The 19,567-nt window shown below is 41.6% G+C and overlaps 1 protein-coding gene across 3 annotated transcripts in view; it reads left to right on the plus strand.

Annotated features, from left to right (window-relative positions):
• The window catches only part of ythdc2 (YTH domain containing 2), a 225,158-nt gene that overhangs the window by 103,462 nt on the left and 102,129 nt on the right, over positions 1-19,567 (plus strand). For 2 of the 3 annotated variants that reach the window (XM_060059908.1, XM_060059909.1), the window contains exons 10-14: positions 3,172-3,279; positions 7,039-7,145; positions 9,578-9,707; positions 9,844-9,970; positions 17,561-17,626. In XM_060059908.1, coding sequence (XP_059915891.1) covers positions 3,172-3,279; positions 7,039-7,145; positions 9,578-9,707; positions 9,844-9,970; positions 17,561-17,626 — 538 coding nt within the window. The remainder of the gene's footprint in view (positions 1-3,171; positions 3,280-7,038; positions 7,146-9,577; positions 9,708-9,843; positions 9,971-17,560; positions 17,627-19,567) is intronic. The other variant, XM_060059910.1, reaches the window with a different exon arrangement.

A 19,567-nucleotide genomic window follows, 5' to 3' on the forward strand; every position in this document is an offset into this window, starting at 1 on the left:
AAAAACTGGTTTACCAGAAGTTTACATATCAAAACAATCACACTTTGTCAAAACAGACATTTGCGAAAATGACGTGTGTACCACGTTAAGGCCCAGCCTGCATTTCAGAGAGGGCGTGGTTCAGAAGTAGGGGTGTGACGAGATCTCGTGGCACGAGATCTCGCGAGATTAAACTCGACGATATTACCCGTCGCGTTAAAAATCTGTCTCGCGAGATTTGTGATTTATCCAAACTTCTATTTGTTGCCTGTGGGGGCAGTAATGTGCCTTTGCTACATCTACCCTGCCAGAACCTAAAGAAGGAGAAGGAAAAGAAGATGAGGAGAAGGAGGGGAAGCAGGGGAAGCATCGAAAGCAGCCATAAGCTGTGTTCGAAATCATTCCCTTTCACGGATATAGTGTACTATTTAGGGTGCTCGCCATTTTGTAGTGGTGTTCGAATTCTCAGTGGTTAATTTCATGCACTATATAGTGCACTTAAAATACCCAAAATTTGAGTGTACATACGATGTAGCCTACATGTTACTCCCGTATACCACAATGCAATGCGGTCGTGTTTTTCCGGAGGAGAAGAAGAGGCTGAATAACCGCGAAAACGAATACCTTTAATCAAAGTACATTTTGGGTACTTTGATTTGGTTTTGCACATAATATTGTTTGCAATTGGAAAAAAAGAGAATTATTTAATTTATTTTAATTTAACTTTTATAAATTTTAGTTTTAGTTTCAATTTCATGCATGTAAAGAGTTATAATAAAACATTTAAAAATACATGCGCCACTTGGTTAAATAAAAGTCTGTTGGTCCAGTCATATAATTTGTCATTGTAGTTTTCTTAAAATCTCGTCTCGTCTCGTTCTCGTGAACCCAATATCGTGTCTCGTCTCGTCTCGTGAGCTGAGTGTATCGTCACACCCCTATTCAGAAGGGATATCCTGCACATAAAGGTGTTGAGGGCAATGAGGAAGCAGAAAAGCTTGCAAAAAGTCCACGAAAGAAGAGGTTAAGTTAAGCATTCCACTCAGTAAATCAGGAATCAAGGTACTCATCAAACATAAAGTTAATATAATGTGGCTGACTGAGTGGGATAGGGAGAATAAAAGGGCCGGCATCTTTACAACTTACGAGATATCTCAAGAAGCCAGACCAGTTACATAAATAGACAGGAGGAGGTCTGGTTCTCTAGAATGAGTATAGATCATACTGGCCTAAACAGTGGCTTATTTGTCATCAACAAACATGACGATTGTGGGTGATTAGTGGAGTGAGGATGTGGAGCATGTTCTCTTAAGGTGGGAAAAATTCTCTAGGCAAAGAGAAAAACTGAAAAGGGCAGTGAGTGAAGTGAAGCAATTTATTTTATTTTTTTCCTGGAAACATTATTGGGTGAGCCTAGGTCAGAAAATATCACTAGTTCCATAATAAAAATGTATGAAAGGTACACAGTTAGCAAACAAGATTTAGTATTCTTTGTTTTTTTTTGTTTTCTTTATATTTCAAGTTACCCATTGTAGATGGCGGTAATACACCTTGCTTTGAACATTAAACATCACAGAAGAAGAAGTAGAAGAAATTATTTTTGTTGTTTTTTCAGCTATAGTTTGGCATGGGTGTACTATGGAATCACCTCTTAAAAGCCATATTTGACAGCCGAGCCTACGTGTTTTTGATGCAATGCTAGAGCTGGTAAACGTGTTGTAGAGCTGTTTAGAAATGCATGTATTTCACTTTCAAATGTATATCTCTGCCGTCTTTCGCCTTAATGCTTTGAATTTTACACCATATATTCCCACACCACACAATGTGCGCAGCTTTTACCATCTCCGGCAGCAGATATGTTGGACTGTGGGTTTTTGGTCAAGTTTTGGTGGCAGGGAGCTCGGCGGCAGTCTAGCAGCGCCGGCGGAGAAAGGGATTGCACTCCCGGAGCAGAGCTGCCGAGCTTCCGGGCTGCTTCCGAGCTCCCCCTGCCGGAGCTGCTAGTCCGCTGGTCCACAAAATCTTAGCTATGCTCTGATTGGAGGGCGGTGAGGATGCGGGAGCTAACATTCAAATGTGCCCCCTTCGTAGGGCTGGGCGATAAACCGATTTTATCGATTAATTCGAGTTTGTAGCTCACGTCGACTTGTTCAAATGAAAATCGGTTTTCTCTTCAACATCCGCAAACGCTTCCCTCTCAGCTCCCGTAGTTTGGAATGGGCTCAGCCCTCCCCCCGCACAGAGCGCGCATTTACCAAAGTGATACACAAACATGGCAGCGAGTTTGACAAGTTGTATACCACAATTTATTCATATATGTATAATCTATTTTGAGGTAAACATAATTCATTTGAAATATATCTGTGTGGTTTAATAATTCGTCGATCTGTTGGTAATTCGTCGATCTTTTGGTAATGCCTCCAGTAGGGGGATCGCACTCCTCTTCCTCATTCAATACAGACGAGTGAAGGAAAGAGCTGCGTGCGTGTGTGTTTTTCCTCATTCTTCTCCCGTTACTATTCCCTTCCTTACGGTAATTATTACCGTTTGCAAAACACTGTATATTTATCACCAGTGTTGAAAGTTTGAATGTTATGTTGGCACTTTATCAGAAGTCCTCTTATCATTAGAAATATTTTATGTTTACAGAAATATTTTATTTTATATTTTATATATTTTACATTTTATGTTATGTTACAGGTTACACTGTTTACAATGGCAGGGCCTGCCATAATGCTTTTTTATGTAAATCGATTTAAATCGGAAATCAGATTTTTTATGAAAAAATCGGGGATTATTATTTTAGGCCATATCGCCCAGCCCTACCCCTTCCTACGTAGGAGGGGGCGCCGAAACTGACTCGCTCGTTTGGTAACTGTAGGCGGGGTATTTTCAGAAGTTCCCGCTCCGCGTTTGTATCAAGTAGGCGTGGCCTATGTGACGTATTGGCTCTGGCTTCCTCACCTGTCTAAAGGTGCTGCCATCTGTGGCTGGAGTAGTTATTACAGCTTGTATGTTTGATCATGCTCCCTTGTGGCTATGTGGGGGTAATGCAGCTTATATGTTTGATCCTGCCCCCATGTGGCTATGTGGGGGTAATGCAGCTTATGTGCTTAATTTACGTAACACAGCTTTAAAATATCTAAGAACACTGCACAAATTGCTTCATTTGTAATTCTTTTTTTGATACAGTACAGAGGAGGATGTTTGACGTTGAACAACTATTCCTGGAGGACATCATCAAGTTGATAAATCATCCAAGTGAATGTGGGATTAATCCCAATAAGAAGACTCAAGGAGGTAACTAACCTTTGCCGGCTGAAAAAACAAATAATACTACGGTAAAATTATACTGCACAGCGGTATTAATAATTTATTTCATTTGAATACATACTGTCTGTGGTTTGTGTGTGGATCAAGCTACTAGTTTATCTATTTTAATGAAAGTACAGCCCAATGTAAACTAGATATTATTTAAAAATAATGTAACCATTTAAAGCCTCATCAAATCATTATTTTCTTTTGATACTGCTCCTGCAAATAAAATATTTTTTTAATCAAGGAGGTATCTAACCTTTGCTGGCTTAAAATACAAATAATAGTTAGCATAGAAAGCATTGCAATGCTTGAAAGGTTGTATCAGTGATGTTGGGTGATGTTCATCCCAAACCAACAGATCCCACTCGACCCTCCCTTCCGTGTTTTGTGCATCCAGAAAAAACTATGATGTACGCAGCGCAAAACCGACCACCCCTTGTCCGTGATTGGTTGGAATACTATTAATTTTGGTTTTGAGTGGTTGGTAGTACAATTTATTCAATTAAATTGTATTTGTATATCCCTTGATCACCATTACAGTCTCAAAGGGCTTAACAGGCCAAATGTTTATGACATACCCCTATACCCAAGCCCCCACAAGGGCAAGAAACAACTCCCTTGAATTAGCAAGAAAGAAATCTTGAGAAGAAACGCATAGTGGGGGATCACTTCTTCCAGGGATGGTAAGGAGTGCAATGGGTGCCATAATTGACATACAGGTAAATACATGCACATCATATTAAATTGGTGATGTGGTGCTGGCCGGTTAACCATGAGGAGAGTCCAGGCATCCAGTCCAGTCACTGCAACACGCTAGAACAGACAGATTAGTGAATAAGAACGGAAAAGTACATATTGGAAATGTGTACTGCTATTAATTTAGTAACTGTATTAACCGCGGCCATCGCCTGCGGGTTTTACACCTCGAGACAGCGCGAGGCCGCACCACCTTACACATAGGTAGAGCATTATTTTCAGAGGGAGTCTGGTCAATACTCGGTTCTGAAAGGGTTGTTAACATGCAACCTGACATTAGGGCTTTGACTCCGAACTTCGCTATTCGAATATAGTTTGAATATCAAAAAATAAATCAATATTCAAACGAATATTAGGCAGCCCTTAATATTCAAACCTGTTATGGGCATTATTTTTTGTAAATGTCTTTGCTTGAACGTTCAGATTCCGAGGATTTTTCACGCCTGGTGAAGTTGTGAATCGTGAGCTCATTAGCAAGGCTATTATTGGTCATCTGGGCTCCTGTAGGTAGCGAACTAGACCTCTGTCAAGGAAAGTGGATTTTTTGCTTGATTCACTTTTTTCTCTCCCAGAGTAGTCTGGTAACTTATCAAACCCAGCGTGTCCAGTTGCTAAGCGACGTCAACGTCTTTGGCAGACTATTTCTCTGCTGATCAACACTACGAATGGTAATTGTAAAAAGCCACACCGTGTGAAGATATTGTTTAATTTTGTTACCTCGTTTGTCTCGTCCTAGTATCGTTGAGGCCGTCATGAACTACAATGTTGTCGAAACTAGTGTCGGTGTTTGGTGCATCTAATCTAACTCTGTATGTGGTCTGACCACATGCCAGCACCCTAAGATTAGGTTCAATGTCGGGAGCCCTGGCCCCGGGTAGGCAAATAACTTCCGCTGGCGTGTGTAGTCTAACTTGACGTATAACAGAGTCGCCTTGACTAGTGTTTTCAACGCCGAAAAAGACGCAAGTGGTTACTGTGTAGGATCTCAGAGCACGCAAGCAACTAGGGGATCGTGAGGAAAGATCAGATAAATGTGATCATTTATGTTTCGGCCTAGCATTGCTGATACAACCTTTAATATTAAAGGTACCAGGGCATGCTACTTTATGAATGCTTTTATATAGCTTTTAAGGGGCCCCTAATACAGCCATTGTGCAGAATTACAGCCACTACGAGCCAGTCCCACAATGAGCTTTCCACAAACGTGCCTTTTTCTAGAGGCGGGTCAAGGTGGAGGGTGGGGGTATTGCCCTGAGCAGCTTATGGCCATGGTACATGTGCTCGTGTTTACTGTGGATGTATCGCAATTGCGAGCCGCACACAGTTTTTGGCCGTGTTCTGTAAATATTCACCACCGCCACGGGGCACCGTGGGGTGGTGGTGCCCCCCACGGCAAAACGAGACGCACACAGAATGACACAGGGGGAGGCTTTTATGATTTGTATGAAATCAATCTGTTTATTTCCTGCCATCAACATACAACATCAAAATGAGTTCAACGTGCGCTATTTATTTTACTGAACACAGCCTGCGAACTAGACACGTCTTTAGCATGAAACTATGGCCAAAAAAATTACTTTGCACGGTGTGTCTTTTTTCAATTTATTTGTTACCAGCATTCGTAGTGTTGATCAGCAGAGAAATAGTCTGCCAAAGACGCTGGGGTTGATAAGAGTGATACGATAGAAGAAGAAAATCCACTTTCCTTGACAGCGGTCATTATATGCTTAGCAACGGTGAATTATCAAAAAAATTATCACCACCGTACAACAGCATTGAGAAGAGCTGTCTAATAAATAACTATAGTCACATTCATTATTCGATATTCTACGTGACTCCGACTATTCGACTATTTGACGATCGTTGCCCATCCCAAATGGATATCCAACTTCACCAGAAGCTTTTGCATGAATTTAAAGATGCATTTGATCTCTTTGGATATCTTGTCAATTAGGGCTGTACGGTATGGACTAAAATGTATATCACGGTATGATTTGAGGAATAGACGGTAACGGTATTATATCACGGTATGTTCATTTTATCTTCTAATTTCGATATAAATGCCTCTGAAGGGGTAAAATACTGGAAAGGCAGCAAAACCGTGTAAAAAAAATTAAAATCTTTTCTCAAGTTACTTCCATCTCTGAAAAACACTAATGTTTAATAGCATGGATTTGTTTCTCTACTTGCTTGCGGACCTTGCCGTATAGCTTTGCCATCTCAATTTGGCTGAAGTGTGTGCGGGCATGTAACGCGTACCTGGGATCGAGTGTTTTGACCATCTCTTTAAAGCCCTTTCTATCGACATTTTGAAAGGGAACCATGTCCTTAGACAGGTAAACAGTGACAACGTTTGTCATCTCGTTCCACCACTGACCTTTTGTTGTAAGGACTGGCTTTCAAAATGCCTGCGGAAGCAATGTCTGATTGCAGAGACGGCTTCACGCTACCAGCGTCTGTCTCGTACGTTGTGGAATGAGAGCTCGTGAAGGGACTATTGCGCAAGCACGCAGGAGCGCTTGCTGCGCACCTGCGTACTTGCCCAATAGCATACTGCCTGAGAAGGCAGTATCGCTGTCAATCTGTCCCTGGGAAAAGTAACGTGGTGCCGAATTGAAAAAGGAACTATGTTTCGTTACCATATTTTCAGTTCACCCGTAACTTTACTTTTTACATGAAAAAGTAGTTAGGGAACTGTATTAACGCATTACTTACTTTGTTACGCGTTACACACAACATTGTCTACCGGTCACACCGGTCCCGAGGTAACGTCAAAATCCATACCGTAGCGCAAATTCACACCGGTATACCTTCAGCACCGTTTATACCGTACACCCCTATTGTCAATATATTTTTCAAAAAAGGGAATTGTACAATATGGCAGAAATACCTTTTTGTACATTCAAACACCTGGGATTGGATTGTAAGACATGTAGATTGTTTTCTCAATTTCTTTCTCCGCCTGTCATGAACATGTTTGTTTAGAAGATCCTCAAGGACATGTGAAACAATGGTGTGGGACCTTGGATGATGCTCCTCAGTTGGAATGGCACAATTCAGTGCCGGGTAAGATTGTTGGCGTCAACAAAATGGTAAACTGGATTTTTGTTCACACAATCTTCACCCTGAATAACATTTGAAAGTTTGGTATCAATACATTAGAGGCAGGGCTCCAGACTAACTTTTTCCTTGGGTGCACTGGTGTGCCTAAATTTTTGATTTGGGTGCACCAGCACGTATTTATGGTGCACCCAAGTTTTGAGTTGTTGAGGGGGGGGGGGTTTAGGGGGGGGCGTTGGACCGTGCCTGCCTTGCGCTGAGTTGTTGACGGGGGGGGGGGGCAACCGGGCAGCTGCACCGGTTGCACCGTCGATATTTACGCCAGTGATTAATAATATTTTGACCATTAAATAAATGCCTTAAATAAATGCAGAATCTGTATCTCTCATAAAGAATATCGTCAGACAATGCAAAGGGATCGGTTCTGTCCCGAAAAACCCTCTGTCTCCGGAGAGACGCCTGTACGATAAGTGCGCCGAGGGAACACCCACAAATGGTGACGTCATTATCGGAGGAGGGGCTAGGAAGCTGCGCACGCCGATATATGTAGCCGATCTCCGGGTAGACTCGCTGAATAGCTGCTCCCGACCAGGTTTGGTTGCGAGCGTAAGTCACCAATGGTGATACAGCGACGCTTAAAGAGATCGACTTTCATGGTACAGCTAACCCAGCCTTTCAGCTCAACATACCTCGCTAACCCTCTAATCAAGCTTCGTAGTACAGGCCCCTGGATTGGGCTTTGCGGGTTTGTTTACCGGCGTTGCTATTGTTACCGGTCTTGCGTGTTCCAACGCCGGTTTATCAGGTATCTAATAAATCGCTGTCTAATCAATACTTCATTCAATGCCTCTTCCGTGGTTATTACAATATTATGAATAGACTGCTCTGTAAAAAAAATAAATAATAATAATTATACCAGATACATTTTCAGTCGCACCGGTGCGCCCAAATAAAATATTTGGTCGCACTACCCCGAATTCTAGGCGCATGTGCGCCCAAATTAGGCGCACTCTGGAGCCCTGATTAGAGGTAATTCTGACAATTTCATTCATACATTTTTGTGATTAAAGTAAAACACTGCAGTTATGCCAGGTCTTAAACTGTCAATCGGTTTGTATAAAAATATTGTCAGCGATATTAACACATGCAATGACTCAACCTTGTGAGTCATTGCATGTGTAAATGTGTAAATATGTATCTGCTGTCAGTTCTCTTTTTGTCGAGTCATTGACTCAATATATATACATATATATATATATATTAGTGCTGTCAAGCGATTAAAATATTTAATCGCATTAATGTCATAGTTAACTCGCGATTAATCGAGAACAATCGCGATTAATCGCAATTCTTTTTTCTATGCTAAATATCCCTTGATTTCTTTGTCCCATAAATTTTTCTCATTTTAATGCTCTTATCAACATGGAGAAGTGCATCGGCTTGCCTTGTGCAAATGCTTTTTTATTGATAACAACTTTGGCATATACTGATCAAAACAGGACGATACAAAAAAAAAGCCTATAGTGCAATTAAACGATGAACATACAAAGATACTGCCTTGAACATAGCAGTCAGGCTACTGCTTCTTTGCTTTGAGCCAAAACTAATTAATATTATTATTTTTTTTAAATAAAAGAATTGTGTTGATCGCGCGATAAAAAAATTAACGCTGTTAAAATTGGTTTGCGTTAACACCGTTAACGCGTTTAACTGATAGCACTAGTATATATATATATATGTGTGTGTGTGTATATATATATATGACAAAAGGGCCTATAATATATATATATATATATATATATATATATATATTAGAGCTGTCAAGCGATTAAAATATTTAATCGTGATTAATCGCATTAATGTCGATAGTTAACTCGCGATTAATCGCAAATTATTTTTCTATGCTAAATATCCCTTGATTTTTTTGTCCCATAATTCTTCTCATTTTAATTCTCTTATCAACATGGTGAAGTGCATCGGCTTGTCTTGTGCAAATGATTTTTATTGATAACAACATTGGCATATACTGATCAAAACAGGACGATACAAAAAAAGAGCCTATAGTGCAATTAAACGACTGCTTTGAACAAATGTCATTTGAACATAGCAGTCAGGCTACTGCTTCTTTGTTTTGAGCCAAAAAAAAAATATATATATATATTTTTTTGTAAATAAAATATTTGCGTTAATCGCGCGCTAATTTTTTTAACGCCGTTAAAATTGGTTTGCGTTAACGCCGTTAATAACGCGTTTAACTGACAGCTCTAATATATATATATATATATGTATAGTATAGGCCCTTTTGTCATCCCCTACTTTTCCAAAAAATTAACGTACCAAAACTCAAAACCGTTATATGAATCGAACAGTGAATTTTATGAACTGTCACAGACCTAACATACATAAAAGTTTTATCCTTGATTTTCTTTGGGGGTTTGAAATCTTTTCTTCCTTTTGAATGTAGGATGCAATTGAAGCAGCGAGTTTGGACCTCCAAATTGAAGCCGATGCCTGCATTTCCAACATCTATTCAAACGAAGACCCCAGTGCCTTTCGCCATCTGATTAATCTCATCCTAAATCAAAACCTTGGTGGTTTGTTGTATTAATGTCTACTTTATGTGAATTACAGTGGAATTGTTGTGGCTGCCAATTTGTCCAAAATAAAAATGTATTTAACTATTTAAGTAATATTCAAGTAAAAAGTGAAATGTGGTTTTTATTTTGACAGTAGACTACAAGCACGGCAAGATGAGAACCACACCATTGATGATCGCTGCTGGCCAGGGATCTGTCAGACAGATGGAGGAGCTGCTGGACCTAGGGGCCAGAATACATCTCACAGACTCCAACGGCTGGTATATACGGCAGATTATAACACAAACACAAGCCAACTCTTCGTGTGCGCAATATTCAGTGAGCATGCTAGCTACCCTGGTCATTTAAAATTTACCCTGTAAGTAAGTAAGTCAGTAAAATTTATTTATAAGGCACATTTAAAAACAGTTTTCACTGGCCAAAGTGCCGTACATGGTGCAAAGAGGCATATAAAGGAACACATAATAATAATAATAATAATACATTTAATTTAGAGGCGCCTTTCAAGACACCCAAGGTCACCTTACAGAGCATATAGTCATCATTCAAAACTATGTAAAACAGACTAGGAATAAAAGGAAAACAGAGGTTAAACATGAAGAATAATAATAATTAAATATAGCTGCGAGCAGCAATGTGGGTGTCAAGCATAATTGGCCTCGGTAGGCTAATTCTGCCGGATGGACGTAATCGGCCAGAGGGTCATGACGACCGTCTCGGAAATCGGCAATACCGACAGCCGGTGGGTTGAGTAATTGGGAAAAGGACCCCACCTAGAGGTAAGGGCGCAATACAGTCTGCCTGACAGAAGAAATGTCACAAATACATGGGGGTATTCGGAACAATATCGCTAAAAGGGACACAATGTAAACAAGCATCCGTTCTGGAGGTGGTTCGTGAAGCATCTAATCCAGTGGGAATTGCAGTTTATATTGTAGGTGGGCGGAATGGTAAATATAGTCATTGTTGCATTATACATTAAGTACCGCTTGTCGCCACACGAGTGCAGTGTCTACCCATTAATGAGCGCCACTCGAGTTTGATTGGCTGTCACGGCCAAACGGTTTTGAATCTGAGAAAGCGGTTTGAGATATTTGTTCAGCTTGGACGGAAGATCATATATGCCAAGTTTCATGAAGATTGGACATAATTTGTGGCCTGTGGAAATTTTCTACTGATTTTGACAACTTTCAACATGGCGGCCAAGTTTTGATGTTGCAATGAGAAATAATTTATAATCTATACAAGGAGGTCTGGCAGTATCCTCAGACATTAAAAATAAGTTTGAAATGTACTCATGTGAAGAGAGAGGAGTTAAAACACGTCTTCATTAATTATAGCGCCCCCTAGAGGTCAATGGTCACCAAATTCAATGAGTGTCCCCATGATGATGTTATGGGTCTATATATCAAGTTTGGTTATGATATGTTAAAGGGCTGCTGAGATATTAGCGTGTTTCCGGTTTGGGGGGTTCGCGGTCAAATATCATTGGCTGTCGCGGTTATTTCTGCAAGAAGTAATATATGAGCTATATGGAGAGGTCTGATAGTATCACCAGACATTGAAAATAAGTTTTAAATGTACTCATGTGAAGAGAGAGGCGTCAAAACACATCGACATTAATAACAGCGCCCCCTAGAGGTCAAAAGTCACCAAATTCATTCAGTGTCAGCTTTATGGGGGCATGGGTCTATAAACCAAGGTTGGTTATGAAACGTCAAAGGGCTGCTGACATATGGGCTTACATCCGGTTTGGCGGCTTTGCCGCCAAATTTGATTGGCTTTAGCGAGCAAACGGTTTTGAATTTGAAAAATCTATTCTATGTTTTTTATCAAGCATGGCCGGATGATCATGTGTGCCAAGTTTCGAGTTGATTGGACAAGATTTGTGATAGAAGTAGCATTTTGAAGGGTTTGGACATAAACCAAGATGGCGGAAATATACGTCATGGCGCAATGACGTGATAGGATGTGTTGAACTGGGCTTGGTTCAAGGAATCCAATGATACCTTGTTTGTGAATATTGGTCGAAAGGGTCGAAAGTTATGAACATGAATGCATGTCCAACTTTGACCTGTTGGTGGCTCTAGAGCTGTAGGGCTAGCGACCTGAGATTGGCTTACTGGGCTAATGGGGCTGTCCTGAACCAGTGTGCCAAATTTCACAACTTTTCACCAAGCGGTTCTATGGGCTGCCATTGACTTCCACGTAGGTAAAATAATAATAAGAAGAATTCATACAATAACAATAGGTTGTCTCGCAACTTTGTTGCTTGACACCCAATAACACTCAAAGACGCCTAAAGTGAAGGGGGGACCTCACTAACCACCACCAATATGTAGCACCCACTTGGGTGATGCACGGCAGCCAATCGGTGCCAGAACGCTCACTACACACCAGCTTGAGGTGGAGAGTTAGGGATGAGGTGGAGAGTGAGGGAAAATAACATATTTAAACACTATCGACCACATTTAAACACTATCGCCCACATTTAAACACTATGGACCACATTTAAACACTATGGACCACATGTAAACCCTATCGACCACAATTAAACACTATCGACCACAATTAAACACTATCGACCACATTTAAACATGTAAACCCTATCGACCACATTTAAACACTATCGACCACATTTAAACACTATCGACCACATTTAAACACTCTCGCCCACATTTACACACTATCGACCACCATACCACATACATAGACATAGAATAAACATATAAAATAAACGAGATATCACAAAAGGGGAGGAAAGGCCAGGGAGAAAAGGTGTGTTTTAAGCCTAGATTTAAAAATGGTGATGGAAGGAGCGTTTCTGACTGCAGGCGGCAGCTCGTTCCAAAGGCGGGGGGCAGCCACAGCAAAAGCCCTGTCACCCCTCTGTTTTAGCCTAGTGCGTGGAATGTGTAGGAGACCCAAGCTACCTGATCTAAGGAACCTGGGTGCTGAGTGGTGGTGGATGAGCTCTGTGATGTAGGGTGGGGCCAGGCCATTTAGGGCTTTAAAAACCATAAGTACGGTTTTAAAATGAATTCTGTGCTGGATGGGCAACCAGTGGAGGGATGCTAGGATGGGGGTTATATGATCCCGCTTTCTGGATCCAGTCAGCAGCCTTGCTGCGGAGCTCTGGACCAACTGAAGGCGAGAGAGGAGTGATTGAGGGAGTCCTAGGTAAAGGGAGTTGCAGTAATCCAGCCGTGATGTGATGAAGGCGTGTATTACTATTTCCAGATTGTGAAGTGATAAATGGGGTTTCATCTTGGCAATAACTCTGAGCTGGTAAAAACTGCTCTTGACTACAGCAGCAATTTGCTTGTCAAAGCAGAAATTAGAATCAAAGATGACACCCAGGTTTCTGGAGTGGGATTTGACGTAGGGGGAGAGAATACTGTGACGTAATTTCTTTAGCAATCAACACAAAACTCCACATTACCTATCCTGGATGGGCCCACCAAATCATAGGTCCCTGGGCTTTTCTTAAGTGGGTTTGTTAACGATTGAATAATGGCGAACAATTTGCATTATTATATTTGCGCTTAATTCAGACAATTTTTCAGGGTAAAAAAATACTTTTCAGCCAGACATTATAGGCCATTAGTTTCAGAAGTGTGTAAATGCATTGGGGCGGCGGGGCTGATTGTTTAACTTAAATCGTGAATTATACAGGTAGCAACACCAAAACGCACACAAGCACAGACCCACATGCACATAAACATTAACACTAATAAGCTGCGTTTACATACAGGCTGGGAATCAATAGATTGGATTGGAACCATGAAACTGGTTAATATATACTTTATATACATTTACATATAAGATTCAAGATTCAAGATTCAAAAAGCTTTATTGTCTAGTATGTTGCCATACTAGAAAATTGTCTTTTGACTGAAGGCTTGGAGGTGTGTGTGTGTGTGTGTGTGTGTGTGTGTGTGTGTGTGTGTGTGTGTGTGTGTGTGTGTGTGTGTGTGTGTGTGTGTGTGTGTGTGTGTGTGTGTGTGTGTTATTTGTGTGAGTTCTTTGAGGAATGAGTGTTCTGTGTGTGTATAGCTATGGGGATGAATGATTTTTTGTAGATAGCTTTCCTGGCCAAAGGCATTCTGAATCTTCTGCCAGAAGGAAGTAGATCAAAACAAGGATGGAGTGGGTGGGAGGGATCTAAGAGGATGGAGTTGGTCTTCCTTCCCACTGCCTGGATATACAGATCCTCCAGCGCTTTCTGGTGTATTCCTATTAGCTTGCCTGCTTGCTTAGTTAATCCATTAAGTCTGCTTTTGCTTGCGTTTGTGAGGAAGCCGTACCAGGATGTAATGTTGCAAGTGATGATGGATTCCACCAGAGATTGGTAGGCAGTTGACAAAATGTCTTTACTGACATTGAAGGTGTCTAGTTTCCTCAGGAGATACATACGTTGTTGTCCCTTCTTGTAAACCCCATCTGCATGCTGGCTAAAGGACAGACGTTGGTCGATATCTGTGCCAAGGTATTTGAACTTCACCACCTGTTCAACCACTTGTCCTTCCAGGGTCAAAGGTGAGGAAAGTGGATGTGGGGTGTTGGATGCCCTCCTCCTATGGCAACACAGTTCTTTGGTTTTGCTGATGTTCAACTGCAGTGAGCTTTCTTTGAACCACAGGGCCATTTCAGTGATATATTGGGTGTACTTGGACAGGGTGCTTTGATCTGTCAGTTTGGCCACCAAGGCCAGATCATCTGCATATTTAAATAGCTTGAATCCACTGATGTTGCATGTGATCTCATTGGTGTATATTGAGAACAAGATGGGAGACAAGACACAACCCTGTGGGACTCCAGTGTTAAGGATGATGTTGGACGATGTTACACCCTGGACCTTTACATGCTGGGGTCTGTCCTTTAAAAACTCCTTGATCCAAAGTGTCAGTGCTGGGTTGACCTGAAGCTGTTGAAGGCGATGCAGGAGTGTGTTGATGTTAACTGTATTAAATGCTGACGAGAAGTCCATGAATAAGACCCTGACCAAGGAGTTCTGGGAGTCCAGGTGCTTTGTGATGGTATCCAGTAGATGTAATGTAGCGTCCTCCACACCTCGTTTTGGCTTGTAGGCAAACTGCAGTGGATCCAGATTCTCACCGATGGTGGTGGTGAGCTCTCCTGCAACAACTCTCTCCATGCATTTGCACAGGATAGAGGTGAGTGCCACTGGTCTGAAGTCGTTCAGAGCTTTAGCCCGGGGCTTTTTGGGAACAGGGATGATGGTGGTCTCCTTCCACGCCCTGGGAACAAAACTGGCATCTAGGAAGAGCTGAAACATTTCCGTCATTACACCGCCCAGCTGACTTGCACACTCCTTCAGTATTCTGCCCTTCAGCCCATCTGGTCCAGGAGCTTTGGAGGAATGGAGATGGGAAAAGATGGATATAACCCGCTTCTCTTCTATGCAGATAGATTCTGGGGGGTATAGGAGAGTGACCATTTCCTCCATAGAGTCAGTGTTGTTGAATCTGGCATAGAAGGTGTTGAGTTCTTCAGCAAAGGCAGCAGGGTCTGGGCATTGTACTGCAGCAGTGTTCTTATTCCTGCCCATCATGGTGTTTAGGCTCCTCCATGCATGCCTTATATCTCCACTGATGAACTTCTCCTCCATTTTGTTTTTGTAGTTGAGCTTGGCCAGCTTGGTCTTCTGCTTTAGCTCCTTTTTCAGCTCTTTAACTCTCTGCTGGTCACCCTGGATGAATGCAAACTTTTTTAAATTGAGACAGTTCTTAAGGTCTTTGGTTATCCATGGCTTATTGTTTGCAAAGATCTTAATTTGTTTGGTGGGAATAACACTATCAGCACAGAATGTGACGTAAGAGCATATGGTATCGTACAACAGGTTAAGGTCACCATTGCATTCCCTGAAGAATTCTTCCCAATCTGTCAGCTCAAAACATCCTTTCAGTCTTTGAATGGAGTCTACCTCCCATGCCATGATGGTTTGGGCCTGTACTTTTTGGGTCTTCAATTTTTGTCTGTACTTAGGCAGTAGTAGTATTACATTATGATCTGAGGACCCAAGGGCAGGGCAGGGCTTGGATACATATGCACCCGGGATGTTTCCAAAACATAAATCTAGCGTTCTATTCAGCCGTGTTGGCGTTGTTACATACTGTTCTAACTGTGGGAGAAGTGCGGTGACGTCACATGTGTTGAAATCTCCCATCAGAAACACGGGCTGGTCAGATGCCCTGGAGACGGCATTGTCATAACATTCTAAAATGCGCTCTGCTGCCAGCGCGTTGTCAGGGCCAGGGACATAAACAAGAATTACTGTTATTAATTGAAATTCACGGGGAAGATAGTGGGGACGAAATGACACAGACAAGATTTCGTAGTGTCGTGAGCAGTGCATCTCACGAACTGTGAAGTTCGTTGCCCATCTGTCATTTACAACCATGCAAAGACCACCTCCGACTGATTTCCCCGTTACTTCTTTGTCCCGGTCAAAGCGTATGAATGTAAAGCCATCCAAGCACACTGTAATGTCCTCAGTTAACCACGTTTCAGTGAAACAGAATAAACTTGTACTCCGATAATCTGAATCAAGCTTAACAAGTGCCGCAAGTTCATCCATCTTATTACGTAGCGATCGCACATTTGCCAGAGTGAAAGCAGGTAGTGGTAGTTTACTTCCCCGTCTCCTGATCCTGTTCCTGATCCCTCCTCTCGATCCTCTTTTCCTCCTTCTCTTCTTTATAAGCCGGTGTGTTGGTATGAGATCCAGCTGTTCTGGTGACAAATCAACTGTTTTGCAAGCATATCGCAGCTCCAGAAGGTCCGCTCTGGTGTAGGTGCGTCTCGATGCCATTTGATGCGCGGTGACCCCAGCAGAGAAACTATCTTCATATTCCGTCGTGGATTGATGTTTTAAATCAAACGATGCAGAACTCTCACTATCCATACTTCACAAACGTATTGCACCAGTCTAACTGGACAAAACTTGAAAAAAAATTCGCTATATAATGTTTAAAAAAGCCTTCAATCACGAGTCGCTCAAAAGAGGAGCGCCCCGCGTCGTTGCCACAACAACGGATAAGTGTACATTCATACATATACATAGCTAAACATACGTATACATACTCATACATACGTACATATTTAACCTATGTACACATACATATACAAATGTACAAATGCACGCACACATAACCATGTAATGGCAGTGCAAGTACAATTTCAATCGCACGAGCGACATGCTCAAAACGTGTAAGCAAGGGATGCAACCAGCCCTGGTTAGTTTAAACTATGGCATCATGGCTTGGGTGTTCTCATGGTAGAAACAGGGTGCACACCAGCTCCTCCTAACGGTGGAGCTTAAACAATGGCATCATTTTTACTGTACAAAATATTTTAAATATTAATGGCTAAATACCTTTTAAGACAGTTATTTCATGACTATTGTATTATGATTATTAATCTCATAGGGAAATTATTTCCTGCATTACGATCTTTCCTCAACAGTAAATAGGCTTTTTTTAGCCAAAGATAAAGAAATACTTTGTATTTCTCTGTAGGGATCCTTTTCATAATGTTGTCAGCCACTCAAAATAATCCTATAAGTGTCAAAAACAAGCTTTTTTAGAGGTTGTATGTATGTTGTCGTAGCGCTATTGCCTCATTGCCATTGGCTGAAACGTTATCTCTCAATACTGGACCTATGAAAAAGTTGTTGTCCAGATAGTCATTAAATTACGGAAAAATAGAGTCAAGATCGATAAATCCATTTCTTTACAAAAAATTGATTGCACAAAATGTTGTTATTTTCTATCTTATGCCTTTGCTAGATTTCTTTTTGTTTTGCCTGAACATTGTCATTGTTTTAGGACAGCACTGGACTGGGCCAAGAACTACCAGCAGAAGATGGCCGAAGATCTGCTCAAGTCCTACATGTAAATGCACTGTTCAAACACGGATATAGAGTCAGTCCATTAGTACTTATCTTAAAATATAGTTACATATAAATGTATTTCCTCAAAAAGTGCTTGTTTGTGCCTCTGACAGGCTCGGGTCATATTATGTCACAATAGAAAGTATACCCTCAGAGGAGTAAAACTTTTTTCTTCAGCTTTCGCTGGTCTGTTTGTTATTAGGTATTTTTGCACTGTTGGCTTGGCACACCCTTCAATTTCACTGTCTTGCTTGTGTAAAACCGCGGAGGGTGTATTCCGCCTTTGTCAAGGAGCCGGCTTTCTTGGTTAATTGAAGTAGGCGGGGCTACGCATAGAGAGTAAACTCCTTTAGAGTAATTTGCATACTCTGAATGTTTTTTATTATTCAAGCCCCTCGCATGCATGAATGAGTAGAGGTCATTTGGCAGTGTAAAAACAACTATTGTGTCCAACGAAGTCTTGATCAAGAAGAAGTCTCACTCTGAAATCTGGTTGTTGCGTTGTTGCAGGGTATTTCCCTACTGTCATTAGAATCTCAACTCTCAATCACCTTAATAACACTAAGCTACACTTTCTCTAGTCAAACACAACACTCTACCCTCTCAAGCTCTCCCTAAAGTTTCAACCCTTCTCTTCCTACAAAAACTCAACCTTGTGATACTTCTCCTTGAGCGAGACACGTTTGGACGAAATATTAAACGGACTGTGATCAAGTAGTGCTTTTCGAGGATGTACATTTAGGGGGCGCTATTGCCTCAAAGGATTACATTGCAGCTCATTCTCACAGATGAAGGCTGCAGTTTTCTCACTGAATACAAGACCAATTCAAAATGTTGTCTGTATTAGTCCCCAAGACCCAAAATGATTGCAGACTTGGGGAAAAAAAAGAAAGTTGAAATTGAAGTGTCCGAGAAGCCTAACCCCCGTCCAACATGCCTCATATAGCCAGTGAAGACGAGTTTATGATCAGTCCTTTCACAAAATGTATCTTTGTAATTAGAGGATTCTCAATTGAATCCTCAAATTATGATGATTCTTAAAGGACAATTCCGGTATTTTGAACATTGAGCCCCCTTTCTGGTTTGTTTAGGATGAAATAGAGTGGGTGACACCGAAATTTGAACTATTAGTCCTTTCTCGGGTATTTGGCTCATTTTGAATCGCTCCTGCCTGCTTCACAATGGTTGTCTGTGTGCATACACAAACCTGTCAACCCAGCAACCCTAAACGTTCGTTTTCAAAAATGTGCAAGTAACCGAGTGGTTAGTGACATTCGTGAAGCTTAAAAAAAAATTATCGGCGCAATATATGGTTTCTGTCGTGTTTTATTGCACATTTATCGCCAGTTGATTTCAGTTGGAAGACTCATTACTGCACGATGATATTACTCCGCCGAACCGGAAAGGTGGGCTGTTTACGTTGGTTTGAAGTCTTGTACCGTGAGCACTTCGGATTAGGGAAAATCACATAGAAAATCACTGAAAATGGATTATGAAAGGTGGCTTCTGGAGGACGCACTCGATTTTGACGGCAGAGGATATCGTTTTGAACCAGAATTCACGCAAGAGGAGCTACGTGAGATGGAGGCTAGGGCTACGGAGGCGCCTGAAGCTCCGGCTGAAGCGGTCCCCCCAGGATCACGGGCGGGTGGTGTGCCTGTGGGAAGTGCAGGCAGATGCCGACGGAAGTCGAAAGTAGGTGCTGCACGGAGTGGGACCTTGTGCGGAAGTTTATATGCGGTTGTGAGGTATCTGAAAAAATAGTTCAATTTAGCAACTAACACGGATGGAAAACATATATTGCGCCGATATTTTTTTTTTAAACTTCACGAATGCCACTAACCACTCGGGTACTTGCACATTTTTGAAAACGAACGTTTAGGGTTGCTGGGTTGACAGGTTTGTGTATGCACACAGACAACCATTGTGAAGCAGGCAGGAG

Source organism: Gadus macrocephalus, chromosome 8, assembly GCF_031168955.1.
Source record: "Gadus macrocephalus chromosome 8, ASM3116895v1".
Lineage (NCBI taxonomy): Eukaryota > Metazoa > Chordata > Actinopteri > Gadiformes > Gadidae > Gadus > Gadus macrocephalus.